Here is a 13,690-nt window from a genome sequence, read left to right as displayed (position 1 = left end):
AAGTGCACCTGATGAAACAGCATTCTCTGGTCCTCAGTGCAAAACACGCAGATACATAGCCAGATATAACACATACACAAGCAAACAATACATATACAGGACAAGTATTCATATATACAAATAAATATTGTTTTCTAAATATGAGAGTCTTGGATGGTTAGTGTGAGCAGTTCCTTTGCTCGTTCAGCATTCTTACTGCCCATGGGAAGAAACTGTTTCTCACCCTGGCAGTGCTGGCTCTGATACTCCTGTATCTCTTTGCTGATGAGAGCAACTGAAAGATGCTGTGTGGGGGGTGGAGGGGGGGAGTTGGAAGAGGTCCTCAATGATTTTGCACACCCTCTTCAGACAATGAATGGGGGGGGGGGGGTGAGGGGAACAGGGAGATTCTAATGATCCACTCTGCCACTTTTATGGTCTTGTGGATTGACCTTTGATCCATTTTTCCACAGCAACCATACCACACTATGATGCAGGAGGCCAGGACGCTCCTCTTGTAGAAGAATGACATGATGGCAGCCAGTAGCCTTGCCCACATTAGTCTTCTCAGAAAGTGCCATCGCTGTTGCTTTCCTGACAAGTGATCTCCAAGGAATTTGGTGCTCTCCACTATGGAGTTACTGATGTGTAGTAGTCATTCCTGGTCCTCCTGAAGTCCACAATCATCTTGTCCATGTTGTGTCTCTTTCACCATATCCCAAGATTTTCCACCTCTTCTCTGAGATACGACTCGTTGCTGCCGATGAGGCCAACTACTTGTATGTAAAATCGTCATTACATTAGTGAGCATCCAAAATTGAAGTGTGAGCCTTCAATAGTAAATTTGTATTTTTCAAATTAAATCTCAACATTTCAAAAATAATGATGCCCCTTCAGTTACTTTAACAAATAATAATGGTTCAGTTCTTGGTCAATTCCAGCACAACTATTTGAAGCATTTCTGATTTTTGTTTAAGTTGAGAAGTGTTTTCCCTTTCCTTGTTTTTTTTTTGCTTGTAACTTGTACCTCACCTGTCCATCCACACAAGATTATTTGTGGGTTTTTTAAAATTTGTTCAATCATGATACATTTTTTTGACTTAATGTAATGACGATATACCTTCACTCAAACTCAACAGATCTTGCAATGCCCTGCTGATTTCATCCAGAATTTCTGTTTGCAGAATTTTGTGTTTCAGACTATTAGACAGGGAGCAGAGCACCCCTGTGGATGTTCCCATCAACAATAAGTATATTGTTTTGGAAACTGTTGGTGGGGATGACCTACCAAGGACAAGTTGTAGTGGTCACGTGTCTGGCACCGAGACTGGACCCTCAGAAAGGAAGGAGGGAAAAGAAGAGAGCAGGGGTGATAGGGGATTCAACAGTTAGGGGGACAGGTAAGAGGTTCTGTGAGAGAGATTGAGAATCCCAGATGATCTTTTGCCCCCACCTGGTGCCAAAATATCTTGGATTGAGTTCTCAGTATTCTCAAGAAGGAGGGTGAGCAGCCAGATGTCATGGTCTGTGGAGGTACCAATGACGTGGGTAGGAAGGATAAGGAGCTCCTGCACAGAGTTTAGGGATTTAGGTGCAAAGTTGAAGGACAGGACCTCCAGGGTTGCGATCTCAGGAGGGTTACCCGTGCAACGTGCTAGTGAGGCTAGAAATAAGAAGTTATTGCAGCTAAAGACCTGGCTAAAGAGATGGTAATGGTGGGAGGGCTTCATGTATCTGGACAATTGGGCACAGGTATAAAGCTATACAATTTTTTCCATTGGTATACAGCTGTTCATTTCCGCAGTCCATCGTGCTATAAGTAGAGGAGTGTCGGACTTTCAAGTGATCGTGATACATTTTTTCGCTACTGCCAGTGCTATTTTGATATTTGTCAATTTGTCGCTAAGTTCCATGAAATTACCTAATAGATATAGCTCTGGGTTGCCCGTGAAGACCACTGCTGTTATTCTGGTTAATTTTTCTGTGATTTCTTGCCGAAATGGCCTCACCCACACGTGCGACCACATGGCACGTAGCCTGTCTCAGTCCCACATCTGAAACACATCTCTGAAATTTCAGCTTTTGATCTGTGGGTAAGATATAATTGGTGTAAAAAAAATTATACAAAACCAGTCCATTATCTTGCATTTATAATTGATGTCATGCTGTCTTTACACCATTCTGACCAGCTTCTTTCTGAAATCACCACAACCAACTCCAACTCCCATCTTTCCCTTGACCTCTGCAACCCTTGTTTTGCACTTGCGCTCTGGAGAGCATCGTACATTTTTGTTATAAATTTGGGTGTATTCCCCATCTAGATGGTTTGTTCAGTTTCACTAATTTCAGGTGCCCCTGTCTTTCTTTTTAGAATAATCTAAGGTGTCGAAAACAGAAGAAGAACCCGTTGGCCACTCCATATTTGTGTTTTTAATTGTTCAAAGGACGTGTTTCTTCTGTGTAAATTCCTTAATATATCTTATACCTTTGTCATACCACAAAATTAGTATTCTATTGACAAGTTCATGGGCAATAACACATTTTTACACAAGTGGTGCTTTTATTGACATCCCTACTTTTTTTCCTATACATTTATTCATTTCTTGCCACGTTTTAATCATATGTATTAAAATGGAGGTATATGTCTTTTTCTTTGTATGTCTTTTGTTTCCCCCTCCTCCATTGAGTACATTCCCATTTGAACCCTAGTCAGGGGTGTTTTTCACTGAAGAAAGCTGTGAGAAATCTAGCCTATTCAGCTAAGTATTATTTTTTTAAATCTAGAAGTCTAAGTCCTCCTAGCCCGTAGTCCCATGTCTGTTTTTCAAATGTAATTCTTGGTACCTTATTATTCCATAGGAACTGTCTTATGTGGTTGTTTAGTGGCTTTAAAAAGTTTTTAGATAACAGAATAGGCAACGATTGAAAAAGGCATTGCAATCTTGACATTACTTTCATTTTGACACAGTTAACCCTTCCCACCAAAGTAATCGGTAAGTCACTCCATTTCTGTGTCTCTTTTTCTATCTTCCCAAGGAGGAACATAATTTAATTTGTACAGACTTTGAAAGTTATTGTCAGTTGCTAGTCCAAGATATTTTATTCCATTGTCTTCCATTTAAATTTACTTCCTTTTTGGTATCTTTTATTTTCAAAATTTGTTAATGGCATTATCTCACTTTTATCGATATTAATTTGTAGCCTGATATTCTTCCATATTTTTCCAGTGTTCCTTGTAATTTTTCCAAAGATTTAGCCAGTTCTGATTGGTACAATAGCACATTGTCAGTGAATAGACTGATTTTGTGTTCTTCTTGCCTGACTTTGAAGCCCTTAATATCCGGATCCCTTCTTATTATCTTCGCCAGCAGTTAAATTGCTAAAATAAAAAGCAATGGGGACAGAGACATCTCTGTCTACTTGATCTACTCAAGGGGAACTTCGTCGACATCTGATTATATCATAAACAACAAGCTAAAATTATAAAGTTTTTATCCAATTTATAAATGTATGCCTATACCAAATTTTAAATAAAAAGGGCCATTCCAAATGGTCAAATGTTTTTTCCAGCATCCAGGGATCTGAAATACTTGGATTTCATTCAGATTTGGCCATGTGTATTATATTAAATAATCTTCCTAGACTATTTGAGGAATGTCTTCCTTTAACAAATCCTGCTTGTTCTGGATGTATCAGTTTTGGCAAGTATTGTCCTAACCTATTAGCCAACGCTTTTGCTAGTATCTTATAATCAGCATTTAACAGGGATATTGGTCTGTATGACAAAGTTATTTGTGGGTCCCTATTCTTTTTTGGTAAAACTGTAATAATCATGATTGAGAATAACTCTGGAAGGGTCTTTGTTTCCACAGCTTGGTCCAGGACATCCATTGACAAGGGTATTAATAATTATTTGAATTGTCTATAAAATTGAGGTGGAAATCCATCCTCTTCCAGTGATTTATTAGTCCATAGGGTGCCCAGGACCTTTTTGATTTCTTCCCTTGAGAAGTGAGTATCAAATCTGTCCTTTCTCTGTCTTCCAGCCTTGGAAGTTCAACATTCAGCAAAAATTCTTCAATTTCCTACTCATCTCTAGTAATTCTGATTTGTATAGAATTTCTTTTTGTTTATGTATTAGAATGTCTATTTCTGTTTTTATAGTATTTATCATTCTTGATGATGCCTCTGTTTTAATCTGCCAAGCTAAAACTTGGTGAGCCCATTCACCTGACATAGTATTGTTGTTTAGTTTTTAATATAGCCTTTTCTGTGCTATATGTTTGTATTGTAGTGGCTACTACGGTAGAGCTCCTAAAGAAATACAAACACACGCCAAAGGGTAGTCAACTCGAGACTGGTTTATTTTTATTTTTTTTTTATTTTTTAATTTTTTATTTTTCACACCATAAATCACATTAGCCATGATATACACTATTTCTTTTTCACACATATACAGTAACTTTTTCTTCCCCCACCCCCTTTCCTCCCAAACCACCCCCCCACCCCCCCCTCTCATCCATTTTAGGTATACAATCTAGGTTGCATTAAGCCAGTCAGACAATGTTGTCATTCAACAAGATTACACCAGAAATTCTACTGAGTCCATTCTTTTCTTTCCTTCTCCTTCCATCAACTTAGGTAATGTTTGTCCCCGGTAGGTTTTCGCTATTGTATTTAATGTAAGGCTCCTATACTTGTTCGAATATTTCAATATTATTTCTTAACCTATATGTTATTTTTTCTAATGGAATACATTTATTCATTTAAATTTAGTAGTTTCTTCCTTTTAATTTGGTTATGTATTCCATTAATATTTAAAGACATATAGTTCAGCGTAGCCCTTTTATATTTTGTTTATCTTCTCTTTCCGTTTTTCCATCATTACCTTTCCTCCTTTTCCATTTCTGTTTTCTTATTTTCAACTCTTTATAAGACAACATTCCTACAACATCCAACATTTTCCTTATTCTCCTATTTCTATCTTATTTATCCCCAATCTCCCCTTCACCTCCTGAGTTGTCCTTTATCCCTTGTCGGACAACCACATCTCCCCTCTCCATTTGGATTTGTGAATCCACTCGCAAGCGTCAACTGATTTTGCAGTGACCGCTCTTTTCCCCCACCCAGCCCCCCCCAGAAAAGATTTCACTTTTCATATGTCACAAAGGTCACTCTTTTAATTCCCTCCTTATTCTCTCTATTCCATTACCTTCCCTTATTAATTCTTGTCTATGCTATCTATATTTTCCTCTAAGTACAGATACATTCATGTATGCTCATTGTCTCTATTCACTCTTGTACCTCTTTACCCGCATACATATCAATCGTGATCATTTTTACTCTCATTACCCGTCTTCCTCCCTCAGTCTATTTTTGTCTTTACCCACATACATATCAATCGTGATCATTTTAACTCTCATTACCCGTCTTCCTCCCTCAGTCTATTTTTGTAATTGTTCTGCAAATTTTCGTGCTTCTTCTGGATCTGAGAATAGTCTGTTTTGTTGTCCTGGAATAAATATTTTCAATACCGCTGGATGCTTTAGTATAAATTTATACCCTTTCTTCCATAAAATCGCCTTTGCTGTATTGCACTCTTTTCTCTTCTTTAGGAGTTCAAAACTTATATCTGGATAAATGAAGATTTTTTGCCCTTTATACTCCGGTGGTTTGTTGCCCTCTCTTACTTTTTCCATTGTCTTCTCCAGTACCTTTTCTCTTGTAGTATATCTTAGGAATTTTACAATAGATCTTGGTTTTTGTTGTGGTTGTGGTTTAGAGGCCAATACTCTATGTGCCCTTTCTATTTCCATTTCTTGCTGTAGTTCTGGACATCCTAGGGTCTTAGGGATCCACTCTTTTATAAACTCCCTCATATTCTTGCCTTCTTCATCTTCCTTAAGGCCCACTATCTTTATGTTATTTCTTCTGTTATGGTTTTCCATTGTATCTATTTTTTGAGCTAGTAGTTCTTGTGTCTCTTTAGTTTTTTTATTAGATTTCTCCAATTTCTTTTTTAAGTCTTCTACCTCCATTTCTGCTGCTACTGCCCGCTCTTCCATCTTGTCCATTTTCTTTCCCATTTCTGTTAAGGTCATCTCCATTTTATTTATTTTCTCTTCTGTGTTGTTTATTCTTTTTCTTAAATCCTTAAATTCCTGTGTTTGCCATTCTTTAAATGACTCCATGTATCCTTTAATAAGAGCAAGTATATCCTTTACCTTGCCTTTCTTTTCTTCTTCTATTTCACTGTACTCTTCCTCTTCCTCTTCTTCCTCTGGGTTGACCATCTGTTGTTTCTTTGGTGCCCTTTCCTCCTCTTCTTTCTTGTTTCTATTGTCTTCTGTGGTCTCTTCTTGCTGCAGGTGTTCTGCAGCTGTCGTTGCCGGCTGTGGAGATCGATTCCCCAGCTGGTCCCCCCTCCCGTCGGTGTGTTTTTTTTCATTCGCATCGCGGTTGCGCACTTTTACTCGGCTCTGCGAGCCATTTTTGTAGTCCATTATTTACCGACCTGAGGGAGCGGGTTTCTCTCTCCGCAGCGGGCCTCTTCGGACAGGTAAGGCCTTCACCTTTTTCCTCCTTTGTCTTCTTTGTCCTTTGTCCGAATCGTCACCATAATTTAAAATGCCAGACATGCATGTCTTAGGCGGACGCCCACGTCATCTGGGCTGAGGTCACTGAATGGGTGTAGTAGGGTCCGTTTGGGCAGGCTTAAGTCAGTCTATGCTGAATAGTTGTGAATGTCCCCCAATATCCAAGGCATACATGACTCCATCTCTCTTAATGATGCAGAATGGTCCTTCATATGGTTTTTGTAACGGTGCCCCTGGGATCTGTCTATGAACGAATACGAAGTCAGCGTTCAAGAGTGATGGGGGCACTTGTTGTCTAGGGTTGGCCTGCCAGTTGGCAGAAGTCAGCTTGCTATTAGCAATACCACTGTGGAGTTATTGAAGGACATCCGGGTCAGAGTTGTCTGTGAAATGAACATCTCCTGAAACTGTGAGGGCCACACCATACTCTGCAGATAAGTCTTCTTTTGGAGCCGTGCATACTCCCAGCAGAACCCATGGTAGCTCATTAACCCATTTGGGTCCTGTGAGTTGGGCCTTAAGCGCAGATTTAAGCTGTCGGTGGAAACGCTCCACCAGGCTATTGAACTGCGGATGATATGCCGTGGTGTGGTGCAGCTGTGTACCACAAGAGGGTAGACCATAATGCCGAAGTGAACTGTGGCCCGCGGACCGAAGTTATGTGCGTAAGCACACTGAATCTAGCGATCCAATTCAGGATGAACGCTCGAGCACTTTTCAGTATCACTGGCTGGTAATGGGATGGCCTCTGATCTGCGCGTGAAGTGGTCTACCACTGTTAGAATATACTCCATGCCCTGTGGCACTGGTAATGGTCTGAACAGGTCCACGTGTACATGTTTGAACCTCTTGCGTACTGTTGGGAAAGGCGCTGAATCTTTACAGATTGGCAGGAGATGCACGTTCATGCCCATTGAGCACCGTCTTTCTTCAGTCCATGCCATATGTACTTATTTGACATGATCTTGACTGTTGTCCTGATGGATGGATGTGACAAATTGTGAATGTCGTCAAAAAGACGTTGCCTCCATGACAGTGGGGCCAATGGTCTAGGATAGCCTAATAATACGTCACAAAGGAGTTCTGGTCCACCGTGCTGCGATGTCACCTGCTGAATGTCCAGTCCAGTAATGGCTGTACTGTATGCCTGTATATCAGGATCCGTGGCCTGCGCTGCAGCCAGTTCAGCAATGTTGATTCCACCTTGAGTATGGTCACTTGGTCAAGACAGCATATCCGCGACTTGATTGTCTTTTCCTGAAATGTGGGGTATGTCCTTAGTGAAATCTGAAATGTAGGACAAATGGCGTTGCTGTCTTGCCGACCATGGATCTGTCATTTTGCTAAAGGCAAAAATGAGTGGTTTATGGTCTGTAAATGCAGTGAAATGTTGACCTTCCAAGATATTACAGAAATGTCATGTGGCTAGATATAATACCAACAGTTCCCGATCAAAGGTGCTGTATTTTACTTCTGCTGGTTTTAAATGGCGAATGAAGAAGGCAAAGGGGTTGATAATGGCCATTGATGCACTGTTCAAGAACTGCACCCACAGCTGTACCTGTGGCGTCGGTGCTAAGCGTCAAAGTAGCTTCAGGGTTGGGATGTACAAGCAATGCTGCTTTGGCCAATGCTTCTTTGGCGGACATAAACACAACCTCTGCCTCCGAGGTCCAGATAATGTTCTTGTGTTTGGTGGAGATGATGTTAAACAGTGATCGCAGGATGTCAGCAGCTCAGGGAATAAACCTGTGATAAAAGTTTATCAATCCCAAAAACTTCTGTAGATCTTTGATGGTGGTAGGTTTGGAAAAGGTACGGACTGTGTCTACCCTGTTTGATAATGAGAAATGCCGTCTGCTGTGATTTTGTGCCCTAAGAACTCCATGGTTGATCTGCCAAATTGACATTTGTTGGGGTTGATTGTTAGGGGGTAGTGGTCATGCGGTACCAAGAGACTTGGGGAACTTTACTGGGGAGGTAGGGGATCTAATGGATATCCGGATCCAGAAGCAGGAGGTTATGAGTAAATTGTTGGGACTGAGGGCTGATAAATCCCCAGGGCCTGATGGGCTGCATCCTAGGGTTCTTAAAGAGGTGGCTATGGAAATTGTGGAGGCACTGGTCGACATTTTCCAAAGTTCCATAGATTCCGGGGAGGTCCCTGAGGATTGGAGAGTGGCTGATGTGGTGCCGCTTTTTAAGAAAGGAGGGAGGGAGAAAACGGGAAATTATAGACCGGTTAGCCTGACATCAGTGGTGGGGAAGATATTGGAGTCCATCATAAAAGGAGAAATAGCAGAACACTTAGTCAGTAATAATAGTATAAGGGCTAGTCAGCATGGATTCCTTAAGGGTAAGTCATGCTTCACTAACCTTCTGGAAATTTTTGAGGATGTGACAAAGAGGGTGGACTCGGGAGAGCCAGTGGATGTGGTGTATTTGGACTTCCAGAAGGCCTTTGATAAGGTACCGCACGTGAGTCTAGTGGGCAAGATCAGGGAGCATGGTATTGGAGGTAAGGTGCTGACATGGATAGGAAATTGGTTAAGAGATAGGAAACAAAGGGTTGGAGTGAATGGGTCTTTTTCAGAATGGCAGGATGTGATGAGTGGAGTGCCTCAGGGATCGGTGTTGGGTCCTCAGTTGTTTGTAGTTTATGTTGATGATTTGGATGAGGGGATTGTGAATAACATGAGCAAATTTGCAGATGACACTAAACTGGGTGGCGGTGTGGGGTGTGAGGAGGATGTAAGGAAAATGCAGAGGGACTTGGACAGGCTGGAGGAGTGGGCGGCTAAATGGAAGATGAATTTCAATGTGAACAAATGTGAGGTTATTCATTTTGGGGGAAGTAATAGGAAAGCTGAGTATTATTTAAATGGAGACAAGCTCGGGAGTGGGGAAGTGCAAATGGATCTGGGTGTACTTGTTCACCGGTCACTGAAGGCTAGCATGCAGATTCAGAAAGCTGTGAAGAAGGCAAATGGAATGTTGGCTTTCATAAAGAGGGGATTGGAGTATAGCAACAGAGAAGCCCTTCTGCAGTTATACAGGGCCCTGGTGAGACCCCACCTGGAGTATTGCGTCCAGTTCTGGTCTCCAAACTTGAGGAAGGACATACTAGCTATAGAGGGTGTGCAGCGCAGATTTACAAGGTTAGTTCCAGGGATGGCAGGGTTGTCATATGCAGCAAGGCTAGAAAAACTGGACTTGTATCCATTGGAGTTTAGAAGGATGAGGGGGGACATGATTGAGGTATATAAAATCATCAGGGGGATAGACAAGGTGAAGTCTGATTACTTGTTCCCAATGATGGGGGAGACGAGGACTAGAGGGCATAGTTTAAGAATATAGGGTAGGCCCTTTAGGCCGGAGATGAGAAAGCATTTTTTTACCCAGAGAAGTGTGAATCTGTGGAATGCTCTGCCACAGAGGGTGGTTGAGGCGGATTCACTGACTATGTTCAAAAGAGAGTTAGATAAGACTCTTGTGGGTAACGGAGTTAAGGGTTATGGGGATAAGGCTGGAAAGGGGTACTGATGGTAATGATCAGCCATGATCTAAAATGGCGGTGCTGGCCCGACGGGCCAAATGGCCTATTCCAGCTCCTATTGTCTATTGTCTATTTTCAAAGTCTTGGAGTCATTGGAAAAGGCGGCGCAAATGCAGGCGGTGATCTTGCTCATTTCGACTTGCTATAAGGATGTCGTCCAAGTAAATGTATGCAAAGTCCAAATCCCTGCCTAGAGCGTCCATAAGCCGCTGGAAAGTTTGTGTGGTGTTCTTTAATCCAAACGGCATTCTAAGAAATTCAAAAAGTCCATACGGGACAATAATTGCCGTTTTTGGAACATCATCCTCTGAATCGGTATCTGATGATATCCCTTTACCAGATCAACCTTGGAGAATATGCGGCAATGATGTAGATGGGCGGTGAAATTTTGTAAATGAGGAATTGGATACCTGTTTGGTGTAGTGACATCATTAAGCCTACAGTAACCGCCACAGGGTCTCCATCCACCTATCTTCTTGGGTACCATGTGCAATGGTGATGCCCAAGGACTGTTGGAGCATCGAATGATACCCAGCTCTTCCATTGCCATAAACTCTGCCTTTGCTTGCAGCAGTTTAACAGGTATCAAGACGACGAGCCTTGGCATGAATTGGTGAGCCTGAAGTGTCTATGTAATGAGACACACCATGGGTTGTATTCGAGGCATTGAAATTAGGAGTGAGAATACGGGGAAATTCGTTGAGCACGGCATCCTTGTGCAGCGTATGCACCCCGAGCTGGGAAACTCTCCCTTTGATGCATGCCAGTGGGTATGTCTGAAAGGTGGTGGCATGAACCAATTTCCTCCGGTTCACGTCCACCAGTAAGTCATGGGATCGTAAAAAGTCCGCACCCAAAATAGGTTGATCAATAGAAGCTAAGTCGCAATTCCAATGGAATGTGGTCCCACCTAATCCATTTGTGATCCGTTGCATGCCAAAGCTGGGAATGGTAGTTCCATTCGCCACTCGAAGAGCCAGCTGCTGTTGTTTATATGTCCTTTCAAAATAGGCCGGCGGGAGTAAACTAAGCTCAGCACCTGTGTCTACAAGAAACTTTCACTTACCCGCGTCTTCTTGAAGATACAATAGGCCCATATTTGTGCCAGCTGCCGAGGCCACTACTGGCAGCCGGCTCTTTCATTTCCCGCCTTTTTTCCTGTAATAGGTACATGGCTGGACACATTTATGGCTATTTTTCCCCAATGGCAATGGTAAAAACACCACTCCCAACATCTGTCAGCATGTTCCTCCTTCTTTGATTGGACTGCAGATTCAGGGGCCTCGTAGGATGTGGGAGATGTATCTGCTGCCAAAACAGGCTGTACTTGTGCAGACTCTTGTGTAGGAGTATGAAAGAGCTTGTTAGCCTTCCGCGCTATGTCATGGGGATGGCGGAAATCCTTGTTAGCAATGGGTATGGCGACACGAGATGGCAGCTTTGATAGGAATAAAGTTTCAAAAAGCAGGCAATGAGAATGACCATCTGCCAATGCCAGTATCTCATTCATGAGGTTTGATGGATTCCTGTCACCCAGGCCTTCCATGTTCAAAAGCCGCATGCCACGCTCATGCCTTGTCAATTCCAATGTATCCAGAAGAAACTGGCAGAACCTGGTGTACTGGTTCTCTACCGGAGGAATGGCAATAAATTCGCTAACTTGAGATGCAGTGGCAGCGTCCAATGTACCTACGACATGCCAGAACTCTGTGTCGTCCGCCGTTATGCCCCGAAGACTAAACTGGGTTTAAGCCTGAATAAGCCAAACCTAATGTTGATGTGTCCAAAAAGGGGGCAAATTAAGTCCAACTGCATCAACTGCCACTGTGGCGGCGGCTGCAGCTGCTGCTGTCGCTGTATCCATTATGACTGGAGATTCAAGTTTCAGTTGAATCTTGCAGTCAGGGTCACCAATTGTAGCGGCTACTACGGTAGAGCTACTAAAGAAATACAAACACTCGCCAGAGTAGTCAACTCAAGACTGGTTTATTGAAGCTTTACCAGCAGCTTTTATTCCCTGCGTGTCCCGGGCTCCATGGGACGAGGTGGGACCTTGTTAAGGGATAGCTGCTGGTCCACGGGACAAGCAGGTTTAAATTGAGACTTATTAACATCTTATGCCTTTCAACAGGGGACCCAGCTGATCAACGTGCTGTCCCTCGGCACTCAGTACCGCTAGCATGCCAGCCCTTAGGTAAGTACATGTACTGCACTGATGGTGGCGGTTTGCATTATCTCGCGGTGCGCCCACTCCGCCTGCTACACAGCCGCTACAGCATTGTGTTATCTTATCTTTTTATTCTCCAGTAATCTGTATTCCTCTTGTAGTCCTGTTCTTTGATTCTTTTTTCAAATTCTTTAATATCCTTCACCAAACTGTTAACTTCTGCCATATGTTCCCTCTTAAAATTCTTCATGTAGGATATAATTTGTCCCATTAAATATGCTTTAAGTATATCCCATATGAGAAAACTATTATTAGTAGATGGCAGATTTGATTCACAAAATATTTGTCTCTTTATAAATATACAGAAGTTTGTTCTTTTAAGCAATGTAGTATTGAGACGCCATCTGTATACATTTTCTTGCTTTTCCATTGTTGTTATAGTTAATATAAATGGAGAATTGTCTGATAGAAGCCTCGCTAGATATTCTGTTTTTATAATTGTACTTTTTAACTGGGCAGACATTAAAAGTATGTGAGTCATGCACCATTGAGTAAAAAGAGTAGTCTCTCTCTATTGGATTTAATTGCCTCTGTACATTGATAAGATTTATGTATTTCATATATGAAATTGTAGTTTTTGGTGCATTCACACTCATTGTTCTTGCCGATTTACCTAGTATTGGGTCAAAGCAGAAATTAAAGTCTCTTCCAACCAATATATTTTGTCTTTTCTCTGCTGTTTTTCAGAAGATGTCCTTCATAAGGGTTTCATTATCATAATTCAGGGCATAAATATACATAAATATTCATAAATGTCCATGCTTCTCCATAAATTTTACAGTGTGCCATTACATACCTTCCAGATTGATCAATCAAGGTATCTTCTATTAACACTGGTGTATTTTTATTAATTAGAATTGCCACCCCTCTTGCCATTTACTACTTGTTTTATCCATTTTTAATGATAAAATTCTAGGTTTTGAGTTTTTAAACCATCTTTTTAAAACCCTTTGTGGAGAGTTGTTTCAAAATCCTCTTGCTCAGCTCATTAGCATGGCCACACCCCTCGAGGGACTAGCATCCTTGCGGGTAGGTTTTCTAGTGCTGCTCCAGGGTTTAAACTACATTGGCAGGGGGAGGGGAACCAGAGTATTAGAGAAGATAGTAAGGTGGAGGAGGATAAAGGTCATGTGAGGACTGCATATATAGACAGAAATCAAAGGTTTATATGTGATAGAAATGTTCTCTGGTGAATTTATTTCAATGCAAGGAGTATTGTCAGAAAGGCAGATGAGCTATGGGCCTGGATTAGCACATGGATTACTATTATTGATATTAGTGAGACTTGGTTGCAGGAGGGGCAGGACTGGCAGCTCAATGTACCGGGGTTCT

General features: G+C 41.8%; 1 protein-coding gene across 2 annotated transcripts in view; it reads left to right on the top strand.

Moving 5' to 3' along the window:
* LOC138751629 (apoptosis regulator Bcl-2-like) overlaps positions 1–13,690 on the top strand; it is a 171,480-nt gene that overhangs the window by 97,713 nt on the left and 60,077 nt on the right. Inside the window, exon 2 of one of the 2 annotated variants that reach the window (XM_069914160.1) lies at positions 12,263–12,325. The exons of the other annotated variant lie outside the window; for it this stretch is intronic. Coding sequence (XP_069770261.1) covers positions 12,263–12,310 — 48 coding nt within the window. The 3' untranslated portion in view covers positions 12,311–12,325. The remainder of the gene's footprint in view (positions 1–12,262; positions 12,326–13,690) is intronic. 2 annotated transcript variants of the gene reach the window in all.

Source organism: Narcine bancroftii, chromosome 1, assembly GCF_036971445.1.
Source record: "Narcine bancroftii isolate sNarBan1 chromosome 1, sNarBan1.hap1, whole genome shotgun sequence".
Lineage (NCBI taxonomy): Eukaryota > Metazoa > Chordata > Chondrichthyes > Torpediniformes > Narcinidae > Narcine > Narcine bancroftii.
Note: the sequence above shows the minus strand (reverse complement) of the source record. Positions and strands in the feature narration are given on the sequence as shown.